The sequence below is a fragment of the Stegostoma tigrinum genome, chromosome 26 (genome assembly GCF_030684315.1).
Source record: "Stegostoma tigrinum isolate sSteTig4 chromosome 26, sSteTig4.hap1, whole genome shotgun sequence".
NCBI classification, from domain to species: Eukaryota; Metazoa; Chordata; class Chondrichthyes; order Orectolobiformes; family Stegostomatidae; genus Stegostoma; species Stegostoma tigrinum.
The window spans coordinates 50965147-50983177 of NC_081379.1; the positions used below are offsets into that span (position 1 = coordinate 50965147).

The 18031-nt window shown below is 45.6% G+C and overlaps 1 protein-coding gene and 1 long non-coding RNA gene across 2 annotated transcripts in view; one reads left to right on the forward strand and one right to left on the reverse strand.

The window, feature by feature from the left end:
• LOC125464050 (uncharacterized) overlaps positions 1–15250 on the reverse strand; it is a 46780-nt gene extending 31530 nt beyond the window's left edge. Inside the window, exon 1 of the long non-coding RNA XR_007249960.2 lies at positions 15023–15250. This is a non-coding gene — a long non-coding RNA (uncharacterized LOC125464050). The remainder of the gene's footprint in view (positions 1–15022) is intronic.
• A 46-nt stretch (positions 15251–15296) lies between these two features.
• The window catches only part of ess2 (ess-2 splicing factor homolog), a 42736-nt gene continuing 40001 nt past the window's right edge, over positions 15297–18031 (forward strand). The window contains exon 1 of the mRNA XM_048556039.1: positions 15297–15484. Within this exon, the coding sequence (XP_048411996.1) occupies positions 15341–15484 (144 nt within the window). The 5' untranslated portion in view covers positions 15297–15340. The remainder of the gene's footprint in view (positions 15485–18031) is intronic.

The window sequence follows — 18031 nt, forward strand, 5'->3', positions numbered from 1 at the left end:
TTATCAAACACCCTTTCCCTTTTATATATCCATGACTTTATCTCATCATGCAATGATTTTTCGAATTGACTTTATTTTTGACAAATTACAGCCTATGCTCTAACTCTATTATCATTGACTGGACTTTTTCCCCTAAAACAGGAGGGAGGTCGTACAATTGTCAGTCATGCATTGGTTGCTGTTTCGGGCATCAACCTGATCACCCACACTGCCATTTAACAAGGGCTGGGGAAGGTTTCAGGGGATCCACCATTAGCCAACTGAAACTGCATTATTAGCCCCCTCATGCCACCTTGGGAATGTTAACCAAGGCAATATGAGGCCTGGCAGATCTCATTGAGTGAGCTGGTCCACTTGAGTGCCACCTTTGTGGGCTTCTTTTGCCAGTATCAGGTCCCCTGAGGATCTTTTGATCCACATATACACTCACCCATCCCTGTTCATCCCCTCACCTCCACCTCCCCCACCCTAGCAGGGCCTACAGTCTGCCTGGCGAGATTCTGGGGCTTAGCTTATAGACTCACCTCAGGCCAATTAACAGCCTGACTGCCATTAAATAGGCATAGCATGAGCCAGCCAAGAGAGGGTGAGGAGATGGGGTGAAATCACTGCTGACATTTCATGAGGGGATTGAAGGATGGGTCAGCAAGTTTGCAGACGACACAAAGGTTGGAGGTGTCGTTGACAGTATAGAGGGCTGTTGTCGGCTGCAGCGGGACATTGACAGGATGCAGAGATGGGCTGAGAGGTGGCAGATGGAGTTCAACCTGGATAAATGCGAGGTGATGCATTTTGGAAGGTTGAATTTGAAACCTGAGTACAGGATTCTTGGCAGTGTGGAGGAACAGAGGGATCTTGGTGTGCAGATACATAGATCCCTTAAAATGGCCACCCAAGTGGACAGGGTTGTTAAGAAAGCATATGGTATTTTGGCTTTCATTAACAGGGGGATTGAGTTTAAGAGTTGTGAGATTTTGTTGCAGCTCTATAAAACTTTGGTTAGACCGCACTTGGAATACTGCGTCCAGTTCTGGGCGCCCTATTATAGGAAAGATGTGGATGCTTTGGAGAGGGTTCAGAGGAGGTTTACCAGGATGCTGCCTGGACAGGAGGGCTTATCTTATGAAGAGAGGTTGACTGAGCTCAGACTTTTTTCATTGGAGAAGTGGAGGAGGAGAGGGGACCTAATTGAGGTATACAAGATAATGAGAGGCATAGATAGAGTTGATAGCCAGAGACTATTTCCCAGGGCAGAAATGGCTAACACAAGGGGTCATAGTTTTAAGCTGGTTGGAGGAAAGTATAGAGGGGATGTCAGAGGCGGGTTCTTTACACAGAGAGTTGTGAGAGCATGGAACGCGTTGCCAGCAGCAGTTGTGGAAGCAAGGTCATTGGGGTCATTTAAGAGACTGCTGGACATGCTTATGGTCACAGAAATTTGAGGGTGCATACATGAGGATCAATGGTCGGCACAACATCATGGGCTGAAGGGCCTGTTCTGTGCTGTACTGTTCTATGTTCTATATGCTGTTTTGCCGATTTGCAGTATTTGCTCCTGAACCTTTGGTTATTCCACAGTTCTGCCTGTGAAAAGCAACTAAAACTTTGATTTCAGTTCGATGATTTCAATTTATTCTCGAGTCTACATGATTTCTCTCAGATATGGTGTATGACTGGTTGATTACCATTACCTCTTATACGTTAGAGAATTCCTGGTTGTCAGCCTGTCTCCAGGAGCTGACGTTTGTCTCAGATCTTTGACGTAGAGCTCAGGATAGTGAGACAACTGGTTTTCCGCTCTCAACAACATGTATTACTGGGTAACATTCAACTCTCTGTTAGTGTTCAGCTGCACCTCAAGTTATTTGCCTGCTGACAGTGAAGTGTAGTGTACAGCTTCTCTCAGCTGGTCTCATTCTGCTTCTATCCAGCAGGTTTGGTTCAAAAACCGAAGAGCAAAATGGAGGCGACAGAACCGTACCTACCCTGATCAGGAGGAAAATGACACCGATGTGAATCAGAAACACTGACCACTTCTGATCTCCCTGCTAGGGATTAACTCCAACGGCCACAAGAATCGCCAATCACACTGATATTCCCCCTTCACCACCCGAATCCCCAGTCACACTGATATTCTCCCTTCACCACGCGAATCCCCAGTCACAGATATTCCTCCTTCACCACCCGAATCCCCAGTCACACTGATATTCCCCCTTCACCACCCGAATCCCCAGTCACACTGATATTCCTCCTTCACGATCCGAATCCCCAGTCACACTGATATTCCTCCTTCACCATCTGAATCCCCAGTCACACTGATATTTCTCCTTCACCAAGTGAATCTCCAATCACAGATACGCCTCCTTCACCAACCAAATCCCCAATCACACTGATATCCCTACTTCACCATTTGAATCCCCAGTCACACTGATATTCCTCCTTCCCCAACCACCCAAACCCCCAGGCACACTGATATTCCTCCTTCACCACCCAAATCCCCAGTCACACTGATAGTCCTCCTTCACCAACCAAATCCCCTATCACACTGATATTCCTCCTTCACCATTCGAATCCCCAGTCACACTGACATTCCTTCCCCAACCACCCAAATCCCCAATCACACTGATATCCCTCCTTCACCATTCGAATCCCCAATCACACTGATATTCCCTACTTCACCATTCGAATCCCCAATCACACTGATATTCACTACTTCACCATTCGAATCCCCAGTCACACTGATATTCCTCCTTCCCCAACCACCCAAATCCCCAGTCACACTGATATTCCTCCTTCACCACCCAAATCCCCAGTCACACTGATATACCTCCTTCACCAACCAAATCCCCAGTCACACTGATATTCCTCCTTCACCAACCAAATCCCCAATCACACTGATATACCTCCTTCACCATTCGAATCCCCAGTCACACTGACATTCCTTCCCCAACCACCCAAATCCCCAATCACACTGATATCACTCCTTCACCACCCAAATCCCCAATCACACTGTTATGCCTCCTTCACCATTCAAATTCAAACTGATATTCCCACACCGGCCACCCAAATCCCCAATCACACTAATGTCCCCAGTGCCACCTGACTCCCAATCGCACTGATATCCTTAGCACTGATATCTACACCCACTCTCTCATGTCTCCACTGGTGAATAAATGTGCTTCTCTCCATCCTCCATGGTTCTTCAGCTCTGGCTTTGTCTTGCTGTTTAGTACATGCTTCCTAACCAAGCAGTCTTAAAATAATTTTAACCTTTGTAGACTTCACACTTAGACTCAGTTGGTTACTGACTGACTTACAAGGCTATTTCAGAAAAGTAGGAATTACTGACTAATGACACAGTGGGTTGTATCAATGCCTCAGAGCCAGAAGCTCCAGGTTTGAATCCTACTTCAAGCTCGGTGGCCAAGGAAGGTGTAATCATAACGTGGCCAAACAGGCTAAGAATCAACCTGTACCTCCTCCTAACTTACATTCCCTCTATTTTATCCAGTTGCTGTGCAGACCTCCGAGGTCTGTCTGTGGCAGAGACTGGAAAACCTGTCAGTGAATGCATTGGCTTGTTGATCGGTATGTTCCGACCTTTGGAGTGCCTGTGCAGCTACATCATTGTTTCCAGCACACAGGAAGGGAAGGTGATAAGAATAGGAGAGATTCCTTGTGAACCATGTGATAGAAAAACATTAGAGCCTCTAACATCACTATTTGTAACTCCAGATTTCAATATGCAGGTAGATGTGTGTTGCCACAGCAATTCAGACTCCTTAAGTGGCTGGACGGCTCCGTTAGTTGGAAGGCTGGTTTGGATCAGGGTAGCGCCAACAACACAAGGTCCAAACTCCATTCCAGCCATGGTGGAATCCCAACTTGCCTCTGCTGGACTGACTTCGGTCTCCGAGGCAAGAGGCGCTGAAGGCATCGGGAATTTAGCAGCAGAGCCATTTATTCGAGCAACAATTGATTACAGCAAGGAGAGGAGCTCAAGACCATCACATGGGACAATAGAACTTAATTTGCAGAATACCCGCACAACACTATTTTATATTTTCTTACATCAAGATTACGTGAGGCTACAAGATAACTGTTACTGTACAGTTAATTGTATCCAGTCAATCAACTAGGCGGTAAGCACATCAAGTTTGTAAATTAATTGACTAGGACATTAATTACATCAAGTCTGTAACCTGATTACATTATATTTATAATTTAATTAAATTAGGCATTTAATTACATCAAATCACTGTTCATTACACTGCTATTCATTGTATTCAAGCATGTGGCGCCCACTCGCTTATGTGGTTAGTGATAATGGGAACTGCAGATGCTGGAGAATCCAAGATAATGAAATGTGAGGCTGGATGAACACAGCAGGCCCAGCAGCATCTCAGGAGCTGACGCTTATGTGCTCACTTGCTTATCTCATGACTGGCTCCCAAACATCCTGTGATCCAGCATTCTGCCCTGCTTACTCATTAATCAGCAACTTTGTTTCAGGGGTCTGGATGGCGTGTTTTTAGTAGAGCAGGGAGTCAATTACCTCAAAACATCTTATTCTATGTTTGTGTAAGATATTAGATTATAAGTTTCTTTACTACTGTATTAAAGGTTCTGCTTTTACCATTCCATTCACAAGCCTCTATTTATTACTACTGTGTTCTCATTCATTTATAGATTTCACTGATCACTCATGAGCACACTATGCTTACTATTACCAGATTTCATTCATGAAACCTCAGTGTTGTAAGGCGCTTCACTATTAAAGGTAGACTAAATTAAAACGTCCTTTCCAAGCCATCACAGCTTCAACTCTTACTGGTTTTATGTTGCAAGCACTGTTTAGTCCTGTTTCTACATCAAAGGCTATCCCCAAGTATGTGTTAGTTTGTAAGCTGTTCAGAACAATACCACCCTAGACACTATGTCACTGAAACTATGAAAACTTTTAATACTAATCAGCCCTTAGGACCATCTAACAGGGCTCGAATAGTTTGCAGGACATCAAACAAGTCAGTGCTATTAGCACATATTTGTTAGATGAATAGGGCCTCTGTCCCCTTTAAGCAAGTTACAATTAGTATGACGCTTTCTGTGAAATTGCATGAATGAATGGTACACTGGCAACTGAGTGAAATCCCAAGACCCAGCTGCAGCAACCAGTTTACTATACTCTCTACTTACATTATGTGCATGTATAATTCCCAACCTAGTCAAATCGCATAGGCCTGACATTCTTTCTAGTATTTCTAACTTTAAGAAGAATAAAAGGACTCATAACCCCCATTCCCCTATCACATCTCCTTGCCCTTGACAGAGGAGTTAGTAGTGATGTGTGTCAGTTCTGCCTTTGAGCAGAAAACTTGAAGAAATATGTACGTCTAAATACCTGCATGTTAACACAAATACAGGGGGTATTGTCAACACCTGACCAAATTGCTTCATCAATAAGTTAGTCAGAATGAAAACTAGCCCCTGAAAATCAAAAAGTGCCTACTGAGAAAATATTGACAGGAGCCCTCAAAAAAATAATTTTAACCTCTAGGTTATTAGGTAGGTAGTTTAGAAGGTGAAAGGCATGCAACCACAGCCTGTACAGGAACTCCAAATAGAATGGCACTGGGGGGACTTCTGTGAAACAGCTCAAATTTTCAGCCGGGAGGGCTCCAAGGGAGATTCTGGAGACCTGGTTGCACACGTCATTAAAGGTGGCAGGACAGGTTGATAGAATACTTAATAAAGCACTTTCAGCCAACACTTTATTAATAGGTGCATAGAATACAAGAGCAAGGAGGTTACGTTGAACTTGTATAAAATGCTAGTTCAACTTAATTGGAACATTTAATTAGATTAGATCTCCTACAGTGTGGAAACAGGCCCTTCGGCCCAACAAGTCCACACCGCCCCTCGAAACATCCCATTCCCCTGTAACCCACACACCCCTGAACACTACAGAAAATTTAGCATGGCCAATCCACCTAGCCTGCACATCTTTGGACCATGGGAGGAAACCGGAGCACCCGGAGGAAACCCGCACAGACAGTCACCCGAGGCTGGAATTGAACCCTTGTCCCTGGTGCTGTGAGGCTACAGTGCTAACCACTGAGCCACCGTGCAGTTCTGGGTGCCATACATGAGAAAAGATGTGAAGGCATTAGAAAAGGTGCTGAAAAGATTCATGACGATGGTTCCAAGGGTGACGGCTTCAGCTAAGAAGAATAATTGGAGAATGTAGATAAAAACTGAAAGAACTGCAGATGCTCTACACCAGAAACAAAAACAGAAATTGCTTGAAAAGCTCAGCAGGTCTGGCAGCATCTGTGGAGGGAAATTGAACTTAATATTTTGGATCGACTGACCCTTCCTCAGCAGGTCACTCGACCTGAAATGTAAACTCTGATTTCTGTAATTGGCAAAAAAAGGTACAGAGATCAATCTGCAACCACAATTATTTGCAATATATATTAATGATTTTGACGAGGGAAGTAAATGTACTATCAACAAGTTGGCAGATGATGCAAAAGTGACAGTGTAATTAAGTCGTGTGGATGACACAAGGAAGGGAAAATAGACAAGTTAAGTGAGTGGGCAAAAACTTGGCAGATGGAACATAACTTGGGAAAACAAAGTGTAGGGTTAACGAACACAGCAGGCCAAGCAGCTTCTAGGCCCGAAATGTCAGCTTTTGTGCTCCTAAAATGCTGCTCGGCCTGCTGTGTTCATCCAGCTCTACACTTTGTTATCTTGGATTCTCTAGCATCTGCAGTTCCTATTATCTCTGATATAATTTGGAAAAATGTGGGGTTTTGCACTTACTGATACTCCAGAAGATACTGAAAAAGCTGCAGCACAGTAGAATTTGGGAGTGCTCTTGCATGAATCTTGGAAAGCCAGCAAACAAGTTCAGCACAGACAGCATGGTGGCTCAGTGATTAGCATTGTTACCTCATAGCACCAGGAACCCACGTTTGATTCCAGCCTCAGTTGACTGTCTGTTTGGAGTTTGCACTTTCTTCCCACGTCTGCATGGGTTTTCTCCAGGTGCTCCGGTTTCCTCCCACAGTCCAAAGATGTGCAGGTTAGGTGGATTGGCCATGCTAAATTATCCAGGATTGTGCAGGTTAGGTGGATTAACCAAAGAAATTGCAAGATTACAAGAATAGGGTGGGGAGTAGGATGATGCTGTCAGAGTGTCAGTCTGGATTTGATGGACTGAATGGCCAACTTCCACACTGTAGAGATTCTATAAATCTATGAAGTTCGGTGAGTAATAAGGAAGGGAAATGGCATGTTGGTCTTAATTTCAAAAGGAATGGAGCATAAAACCACAGTAGTTTTGTTAAAACTATACCGTTTTGGATACTGCTGGGGGGGATGACCTACCAGAGGAAAGCCATAGTAGTCAGTTCTCTGGCACTGAGCCTGACACTGTGGCAAAGAAGGGAAGGGGGCAGAATAGAAAAGTACTCGTGGTAGGGGACTCGATAGTTAGGGGAATCGACAGGAGATTTTGTGGTCAAGATCGGGATTCCCGGAAGGTATGTTGCCTCCCTGGTGCCAGGGTCCGGGACGTCTCCGATCGGGTGTATAAGGTTCGAAAAGGGGAGGGCGAACAGCCAGAGATCGTGTTACATATTGGCACAAATGATATAGCCAGAAATAGGATTGAGGAAATAAAAAGTGATTTCAGGGAGTTAGGATGGAAGCTGCAGAGCAGGACGAACAGAGTAGTGTTCTCTGGTTTACTACCGGTGCCACGAGATAGCGAGGTGAGGAACAGGGAGCGGGCGCAGCTGAACACGTGGCTACGCAGCTGGTGTAGGAGGGAGCGCTTCAGATATGTAGATAATTGGGATGCCTTCTGGGGAAGGTGGGACCTGTACAAGAAGGACGGGTTGCATCTGAACTGGAAGGGGACCAATGTCCTGGGTGGAAGGTTTGCTCGAGTAGTTCGAGAGGGTTTAAACTAGTATGGCAGGGGGTTGGGAACCTGAGCTGTATACCAGAGGTGAGCGTCGATGCAGGTGAGGCAGTAGTAAGAGGTAGACCAGCTAGTGGGAAGGATTTTCCTGGGAAGGAACCAAGGGATCGGTTAAAGTGTGTTTGCTTTAATGCAAGGAGTATCAGGAATAAAAGTGATGAACTTAGAGCATGGATCAGTACCTGGTGCTATGATGTTGTGGCCATAACAGAGACATGGGTTTCTCATGGGCAGGAATGGTTGCTGGATCTTCCAGGGTTTAGAACATTTAAAAAGAATAGGGAGGGGGGAAAAAGAGGAGGGGGTGTAGCACTACTAATCAGAGAGGGTATCACAGCTACAGAAGCTTCCATTATCGAGGAAGATCTGCCTACTGAGTCAGTTTGGGTGGAAATTAGGAGCAGCAAGGGAGTAGTCACCTCGTTAGGGGTTTACTACAGGCCCCCCAATAGCAGCAGGGAGATTGAAGAAAGCATAGGTCGACAGATTTTGGAAAAGTGTGGACGCAGTAGGGTTGTTGTAATGGGTGACTTTAACTTTCCTAATATTGATTGGAACCTCCTTCGAGCAGAAGATTTGAATGGAGCTGTTTTTGTAAGGTGTGTTTAGGAGGGTTTCCTAACGCAGTACGTTGACAGGCCGACGAGGGGAGAGGCCATTCTAGACTTGGTGCTCGGAAACGAGCCGGGGCAGGTATCAGATCTTGTGGTGGGAGAGCATTTTGGTGATAGTGACCATAACTGCCTCACATTCTACATAGCTATGGAGAAGGAGAGGATTCGGCAAAATGGGAGGATATTTAATTGGGGAAGAGGAAACTATGATGCGATTAGACATGAGTTAGGAAGCATGGACTGGGAGCAGTTGTTCCATTGTAAGGGAACTATAGACATGTGGAGACTGTTTAAGGAACAGTTGTTGGGAGTGATGAGTAAATATGTCCCTCTGAGACAGGCAAGAAGGGGTAAGATAAAGGAACCTTGGATGACGAGAGCGGTGGAGCTTCTTGTGAAAAGGAAGAAGGTAGCTTACATAAGGTGGAGGAAGCTAGGGTCAAGTTCAGTGAGAGAGGATTACATGCAGGCAAGGAAGGAGCTCAAAAATGGTCTGAGGAGAGCCAGGAGGGGGCACGAGAAAGGCTTGGCAGAAGGAATCCGGGAAAACACAAAGGCATTTTACACTTACGTGAGGAATAAGAGAATGATCAAAGAAAGAGTAGGGCCGATCAGGGATAGCATAGGGAACTTGTGTGTGGAGCCTGAGGAGGTAGGGGAAGCCCTAAATGAGTTTTTTGCTTCTGTCTTTACGAAAGAAACCAACTTTGTAGTGAATGAAACCTTTGAAGAGCAGGTGTGCATGCTGGAATGGATAGATAGACGAAGCTGATGTGCTGAAAATTTTGTCAAACATTAAGATTGACAAGTCGCCAGGCCCGGACCAGATTTGTCCTCGGCTGCTTTGGGAAGCGAGAAATGCAATTGCTTCGCCACTTGCGAAGATCTTTGCATCCTCGCTCTCCACTGGAGTCGTACCTGAGGACTGGAGAGAGGCAAATGTAATTCCTCTCTTCAAGAAAGGAAATAGGGAAATCCCCGGCAATTATAGACCAGTAAGTCTCACGTCTGTCGTCTGCAAGGTGTTAGAAAGGATTCTGAGGGATAAGATTTATGACCATCTGGAAGAGCATGGCTTGATCAAATACAGTCAACATGGCTTTGTGAGGGGTAGGTCATGCCTTACAAACCTTATCGAGTTTTTTGAGGATTTGACTAGAAAAGTTGATAAGGGTCGAGCTGTGGATGTGGTGTATATGGACTTCAGTAAGGCATTTGATAAGGTTCCCCATGGTAGGCTCATTCAGAAGGTCAGGAGGAATGGGATACAGGGGAACTTAGCTGCTTGGATACAGAATTGGCTGGCCAACAGAAGACAGCGAGTGGTAGTAGAAGGAAAATATTCTGCCTGGAAGTCAGTGGTGAGTGGGGTTCCACAGGGCTCTGTCCTTGGGCCTCTACTGTTTGTAATTTTTATTAATGACTTGGATGAGGGGATTGAAGGATGGGTCAGCAAGTTTGCAGACGACACAAAAGTCGGAGGTGTCGTTGACAGTGTAGAGGGCTGTTGTAGGCTGCAGCGGGACATTGACAGGATGCAGAGATGGGCTGAGAGGTGGCAGATGGAGTTCAACCTGGATAAATGCGAGGTGATGCATTTTGGAAGGTCGAATTTGAAAGCTGAGTACAGGATTAAGGATAGGATTCTTGGCAGCGTGGAGGAACAGAGGGATCTTGGTTTGCAGATACATAGATCCCTTAAAATGGCCACCCAAGTGGACAGGGTTGTTAAGAAAGCATATGGTGTTTTGGCTTTCATTAACAGGGGGATTGAGTTTAAGAGTCGTGAGATCTTGTTGCAGCTCTATAAAACTTTGGTTAGACCGCACTTGGAATACTGCGTCCAGTTCTGGGCGCCCTATTATAGGAAAGATGTGGATGCTTTGGAGAGGGTTCAGAGGAGGTTTACCAGGATGCTGCCTGGACTGGAGGGCTTATCTTATGAAGAGAGGTTGACTGAGCTCGGTCTCTTTTCATTGGAGAAAAGGAGGAGGAGAGGGGACCTAATTGAGGTATACAAGATAATGAGAGGCATAGATAGAGTTGATAGCCAGAGACTATTTCCCAGGGCAGATATGGCTAGCACGAGGGGTCATAGTTTTAAGCTGGTTGGTGGAAAGTATAGAGGGGATGTCAGAGGCAGGTTCTTTACGCAGAGAGTTGTGAGAGCATGGAATGCGTTGCCAGCAGCAGTTGTGGAAGCAAGGTCATTGGGGTCATTTAAGAGACTGCTGGACATGTATATGGTCACAGAAATTTGAGGGTGCATACATGAGGATCAATGGTCGGCACAACATTGTGGGCTGAAGGGCCTGTTCTGTGCTGTACTGTTCTATGTTCTATGTTCTAGGCACTGTTAAATGACAACTAAACCACTGTGAACAGTTTTGATCTTCTTATCTAAGGAACATTATACTGGCAAAGGATTAATGATGTAACCACGCAAAAGCGCCTACTCGGTGAAGCTCAACTGGACTTCAAACAGGTACTACAACTGACATTATCATTGGAAAACGTGGCAAGTGGAGCATGAGTTGCAGGGTATTCTAATGGAAGTGAACAGCTTTGCCAGTCCGACTGAGCTTAGGGAGCACCACTTCAGTGAAGGCAATTGCAAAGCCTCACACAGCACATATCCTGAATAGAGGGACTTTAGGTCAGTCCACAACAAAACCCCAAAACAAAGCCAAGCCTCAGCCAATTATTTTCTTCAGGATCTGGGCTGGCAAGTAATTAGTGCCAGTGCGAGGACTCAAGACAGCAAAAGAGTCCCACGAAACATAAAGCGAGTGAGAGAACTCATAGGCCAGTATCCAGTAGAGTACACATTCTGGAAAGTCCACCTACATCTGGTTTGGAACAGAAAATTACTTAGCAACTTCCAAGTCAGAACCAATCAAAATAAACATCTGGTTAAATGGTCATCTGGTTCAACTGGAGATCAAAACCAACACTGCAGTTTTAGTGATCACAGAACCAATCTTTAAAAAATTCACTCTGGACTCCAAACTTCAGTTTGCTCACAACCTCAATTAGACTGAGAACCTATACTGGGAACCATTACAGATTAAGGGTGCAGCTTTGGTTCTGGTCTCTTATGGGAAACAGTTATAGTTCAGTTACCCAGTAACTATTGTAAATGGCTTGGGCCCAAACTTGATGGACAATATTGGTTGAGAAAGATTCACCTAGATTGGCTCAACATTTCTCGGTTAGAAAATGGCTGCCTGAGTGAAATCTTAACTAAATACGCCAACATTTTTCAGGGAGGTTAAGGGATTATTCAAGGAGCCAAGGCTATCTTGCATGTTGACCAAGAAGCAATTCCATGATTCTACAATGTCTACCCAATGCCTTTTGCCTTATGAGCAAAAAGAGAGGCAGGAATTCCAGCAGGCTGGAAAGTGAAGGAATCTCACTATCACACTAGTTTATTTTGTGGAAAGGGCAGCACTGATCATATCGATTGTGAAGACTGGCAGGTCAATTCGTCTTTGTGAGGATTTTAAACAAATAGTAAACAGCTTTCACAGCTGGATAAATATCCAATCCCTCGAGTAGAGGATTTACATGCAAAGCTGGCAGGGATGCTGTCCTTCCAAGAAGTTGGACATGAGCTGTGCATACTCACAATTGCACTTAGAGGATTCCCAGTAGCATGCTACATTTAATACCCATGAAGGTTTGTACCAATATATGAAACTGAGGTATCATCAGCCTATGTAGTGTTTCAGCAGACAATGGAGGTCATTTTATCAGGTTTGCACCAGGACACTATTTATCATTATTCTGTGCTAATAACAAGGAAGACGAGTACAGAGCACGTAGAGAACTTGGACATAGTCTTTAAATATTTCTTCCAGGCAGTAGTACACCTTGAAAGGAAAAATGTGCGATTCAGGCATCCCAAGTGACCTACTTGGGCTACAGAGTCAATAAGACTGGGTTACGCCCATTGGAAGATAAAGTGAGGGTGATTAAAGGTGCTACTCACTGGGTCTTGTCATCTCTCACTGCCTCGCTCAGACAGCTCCCTGATTGGTAAATTGGATTCCCTACAGCGTGGAAACAGGCCCTTCGGCCCAACAAGTCCACACCGCCCCTTGAAATACCCCACCCAGAGGCAGACCCATCCCCCTATAACTTGCACACCCCTGAACACTATGGGCAATTTAGCATGACCAATCCACCTAGCCTGCACATCTTTGGACTGTGGGAGGAAATCGGAGCACCCGGAGGAAACCCACACAGACACAGGGAGAATGTGCAAACTCCACAGAGACAGTCGCCCATGGCTGGAATCGAACCTGGGTCCATGGTGCTGTGAGGCTGCAGCGCTAACCACTGAGCCAACGAGCCATAAAAGGCAAGAACAGGATGTTGGTGGGGCCTTGTTTGGAGTACTGTGTGCATTTCTGGTCACCCTATTATAGGAAGGATATTATTAAACTGTTTAGCAAAGATGTACCAGGACGTTGCCACGAATGGAGGGCTTAAGTTATAAAAATAGGCTGGGACATTTTTTTCACTGCAGCATTGGAGGTTCAGGGATGACCTTATAGAAGTTTGTAGTACATAGAACAGTACTGCACAGGAACAGGCCCTATGGCCCTCAATATTATGCCGAACATGATGCTGAATTAAAATAATCCCTTCTGCCTGCCCTTGGTCTGTATCCCTCCTTTGCTTGCATATTCATGTGCTTATCTAAAGGCTCCCTAAATGCCCTTATTGTAATCACCACTACTCCAGGAAGTGCATTCCAGATACTTACCGCTCTGTATAAAAAAAAGCTTGCAACTCCCCTCTCACTTTAAATGTATGCCCCCTAGCATTAGACATTTCAACTCAGGAAAAAAAAGATTCTGACTGTCAACCCTACATACGCACCTTGTAATTTTATAGACTTCTGTCAAATCTCCCCTCAGCTTCTGCTGCCGCAGAGAAAACTACCCTGGATTTTACAGCCTCTCCTTACAGCTCATATAAACTCTCCTCACAATTTTAGCCCTGAAGTCTAGGTATAATTCTTATATTCTGTCCATGGCAAATATTCCTTCGAGATGTGTTGCACAGGTCTGTGCACAGCACACCATGCGGTATCTACGCTGGGTTTTGGATAACTAAAGCACAACTTCTGCATTCTTGTACTCCAATCCTCTAGATATAAAAGCCAACATTCAATTAACTTTCTTGATTATTTTCCGTAACTGTTTGTAACATTTTAAAGATGTATGCACCTGAACCTCCAAGGCTCTGTGGACATTACTGTATTAACCTTCACAGCATTGAGAAAGTATCTTGACTTACCACATTGGCAGATGTGCAGATGAACATTTGCTTGATTAGATTCCCTACAGCATGGAAACAGCCCTTCGGACCAACAGGTCCACACTGCCACTTGAAGCATCCCACCCAGACCCATTCCCCTATAACCCACATTCCCCTGAATGCTATGGGCAATTCAGTATGGCCAATCCACCTAGCCTGCACATCTTTGGACTGTGGGAGGAAACCAAAGCACCTGGAGGAAACCCACGCAGACACGGGGAGAATGTGCAAACTCGACACAGACAGTCAACCGAGGCTGGAATTGAACCGGGTCCCTGGTGCTGTGAGGCTGCAGTGCTAACCACTGAGCCACGGTGCCGCCCCTGATGTGGAAAGGCATCTTGGGGCCTGGGATGGGCGTGAGGGAGAAGATATGGGGGCAGGTGTAGCACTTCCTGCGGTTGCAGGGGAAAGTGCCGGGTGTGGTGGGGTTGGATGGGAATGTGGAGCGGACAAGGGAGTTGCGGAGAGTGTGGTCTCTCCGGAAGGCAGACAAGGGTGGGGTGGGAAAAATGTCTTTAGTGGCGGGGTCGGATTGTAGATGGCGGAAGTGTCGGAGGATGATGCATTGTTTCCGGAGGTTGGTGGGGTGGTATGTGAGGACTAGGGGGATTCTTTTTTGGCGGCTATTGCGAGGGCGGGGTGTGAGGGATGAGGTACGGGAAATGCAGGAGACATGGTCCAGGGCGTTCTTGACCACTGAGGGCAGCTTCATCTGAGGATTTAATGCTGGGAATTTCCTGAAGTGTAGGGCTGACCTCACCCCGTACGACCACGTCCTCTTCCCGCCACCATGCTCCTTGTAAACCCTGCCCCACTGCACCCACCATGTAGATCATGCCCTACCCTTTACACTCCGCCCTCTAGCCGTCCCTGCTCACTCCCCTGACACCCAGGTTGCAGACACTTGCCACCCCCTCACCACCTTTTCTCACCCTGATGTATCTAGGCCCTGCCTCCATTCAACTGCCATAAGGGGTTGAACAGACAACTCTAAACTTTGCTTTTGGAGAGACCTACTTCTCCCACCCAACTACCAACCCCACCTCAAAACTCACGGCTTGCCCCATAACCAAGGCCTCACCTCCAGCTTCATTAAAACTCCTACTGAGCATTAACCCCTTGAAACCTTCTTCCACGCCGTCTCCGCGGACCCAAGAAAATAAAAACCGAAAGAACTGCGGATGCTGTACATCAGAGACAAAAACAGAAACTGCTGGAACAGCTCAGCAAGTCTGGCAGCATCTGTAAAGAGAAATCGGGTGGAGTGACCAGTTTGTTTGCCCGCTGACCCAAGCCCTGGCCGCAGTGACTGACGGGATGGTTGGACTACAGATCCCATGAGGCTATGCTCCCCGGTACAAGCGCAGTGTGTGCGCGGCGCTGAGGTTAGGCCTGAGGGATGGAGAGTGAGGGGAAGGGGCAGCGGATTGAGGCGGCCCAGCCTGGGGCCGTAGAGAGTGCGACGCGGACGGCCACTGGTACTGAGAAAGTGGGGCACGGACGCAGCAGGAAACGAATCTTGGATGAGGAAACGTACATCGGGGTAGGCGACAGGGTTAAAGGTCAAACGCTGGCGATGTCCATCCTTCTTACCCCCTCACTCACTTGTTTTCGCCTTCACCTTCGTCCTGCCCCCACCCCCTTGTCCTCTTCCCTTCCTGATCCCACTCCTGATCCGTATCGACACCCCCCTCCCTTTTCGTTCTCTCCACTCCATCCCGTCTTTTTTCCTGGATGTGCTATGTGTTGTCTGTTTCCTCCGATTTCCTGCTGATTATGATCGTACAAAGTCAGAGCAGGATCCGATCTATCGAGCCTGCTGTGCTAGTTAATATATTCACGATTGACCTACGGCTTCAACATTCGTCCACTCGCCATCATATCCCTGATTCCTTGAGACAGCAAATCCTTTTCATCTTGGCCTTAAATAAATGATGAACCGCGCACAGCTGTCTGGAGGACAGAATTCCAAAGAATTGCATCCCTCGGAGTGAAGACATTTCTGGTCATTTCGAGTTCTAAATGATCAGCTCGTGAAGCTGTGCCCCTCTATTCTCGATCACTGTCCACAGCTACAAACTGTGTGTATCGCATGTCAAGCCTCGAGAAAGTTGAGAAGTCATGCTTGTTGACACATACGAGGTTCTGAGAGAAATTGACAGAGTTGAGAGGATGTTTCCCTCTTGGGAGCATCAAAAACTGGGGGGAGAGGCGGCTGTGGGGGAAGCTGTTTTTAAAAAAATGAGTTTCACATTTCAGACGGAGTTGAGGATTTTTATTTCCCTCAATGCGTCATGAGTCTTTGGAATTCTGTTCCTTAGTGTGCAATGGAGGCTGCCAGGGCTGAGTTTTCAACAAGGGATTTGAGGTTTATGAGGTGGGTGGGGGAGGTGGTCAGGCTACAGTCAGATCATCCATGACCACCTGGAATGGCAGAGCAGGATGAGAGGCCAAATGGCTGATTCCTGCTCTTGTTTCTTATCACAATGTATTTTCAGTGACGTCCCATCCTTCTAAGCTGTATTGCCCAATTTACTCGGGCTCTCATCACAGGGCTGCCTTGCCATCCCAATTTGGTGAATCTTCTCTTTTCCCCTTGTGATACAATTATATCCTGGAATATGGATGCCAAAGCTGCATACAGTGTTCCAAGTGTGGTCTTATCAAAGCCAAGTATAATAGGAACAAAATATCCTTATTCTTGTACTCCGCTCCGCAGCAATAAAGCTCAACATGCTATTTGTGTTCTGATTCTGAACCGTCTTACTACCTTTTGTATTCCTTGTATGAATAATCTTTCAAGAATTCTTAAGGATTGGTACTTAAATATTTATTAATGCTGTAAAGAGCCATGGGAGAAAAAGACATTGAAGTAGATGATCAGCCATGATTGAACTGAAGAGAGTAGCTAGGGAAGGGTAGGTCCTCTCAAGGACAAAGTAAGGAATATATGCATGGTGCCAGAGGGCTTGGGTGAATTCCTTAATGATACTTCATATTAGTATTCACCAAGGTAAAGGAAATGCTTTATGGTAAGATTAGGGCAAGGCATGTTGATGTTCTCAAGCATGTCAATTTTGAGAAAGAAGAGGTGTTGTGTGCCGTGAAAAGTGTTAAGGTAGGTAAGTCCCCAGTCTCAAAATACTGGGAAGACAAGGAAAGAAATTACTGGGGCTTTGACCGAGATCTTTGTTTCCTCTTTAGCCACATGCAAAGTCGCAGAAGTCTGGAGAAGAGCTAATGTTGTTCCTTTGTTTAATAACGGTAACAGGGATAATCTAGGAAATTTTTGGCATGTAAGCAATACATAAGAAATAGAGAAATTATTGGAGAAGATTCTTAGGGAACAGGATTTACTTTCATATAGAAAAGAATGGACTTATTAGATAGTCAGCATGGCTTTGTGCAGGTTAGGTCTTGTTTCACAAATTTGAATGAGTTTTTTGAAATAATGAAGATGATTGAGGGTAGGGCAGTGGATGTTGAATTTTTTTTATGAGGATTTTTTTTTCAGAGGATAATGAATGTATTCTGACTGTGACCTCCAGGACTGGTTTTATGAGGATCAGTGCTGGGTGGCTGTTGTTTGTAATTTATATAAATGACTTGGATGAAAATTTCAGTGGTCTAATTAGTAAGTTTGCAGATGACACAAAAATTGGTGCTGTGGATAGTAAGGAAGGTTGTCAAAGGATACAGCAGGGTTTAGTTAGCTGGAGAGTTTAGCAGAGAAAGACAGTTGCAGACAAAAGTGAGATGATGCGTTTTGGGAGTTGAAATGCAGGAGGGAAGTACCCTTAGGAGAGAGATCTTGAGATACCTCCCTGAAAGTAGCAGGAAGAGTGGATATGGTGGAAAAGAAGGTGTAAGGCATGCTTGCCTTCATCATTTGGGGCACTGAGTAAAACAGTTAGCAAGTCACATTGCAGCTATGTAAAACTTTAGTTAGACACATTTGAATTATTGTTTGCAGGACTGGATGTCACACTATAGGAATGGAGGCTTTGGAGAGGGTGCAAAAGAGGAAAATAAGGTGCATTAAGGATGCAAAACCAGGATTGTGGCCTGAATTACCTATCAGGAGAGGCTG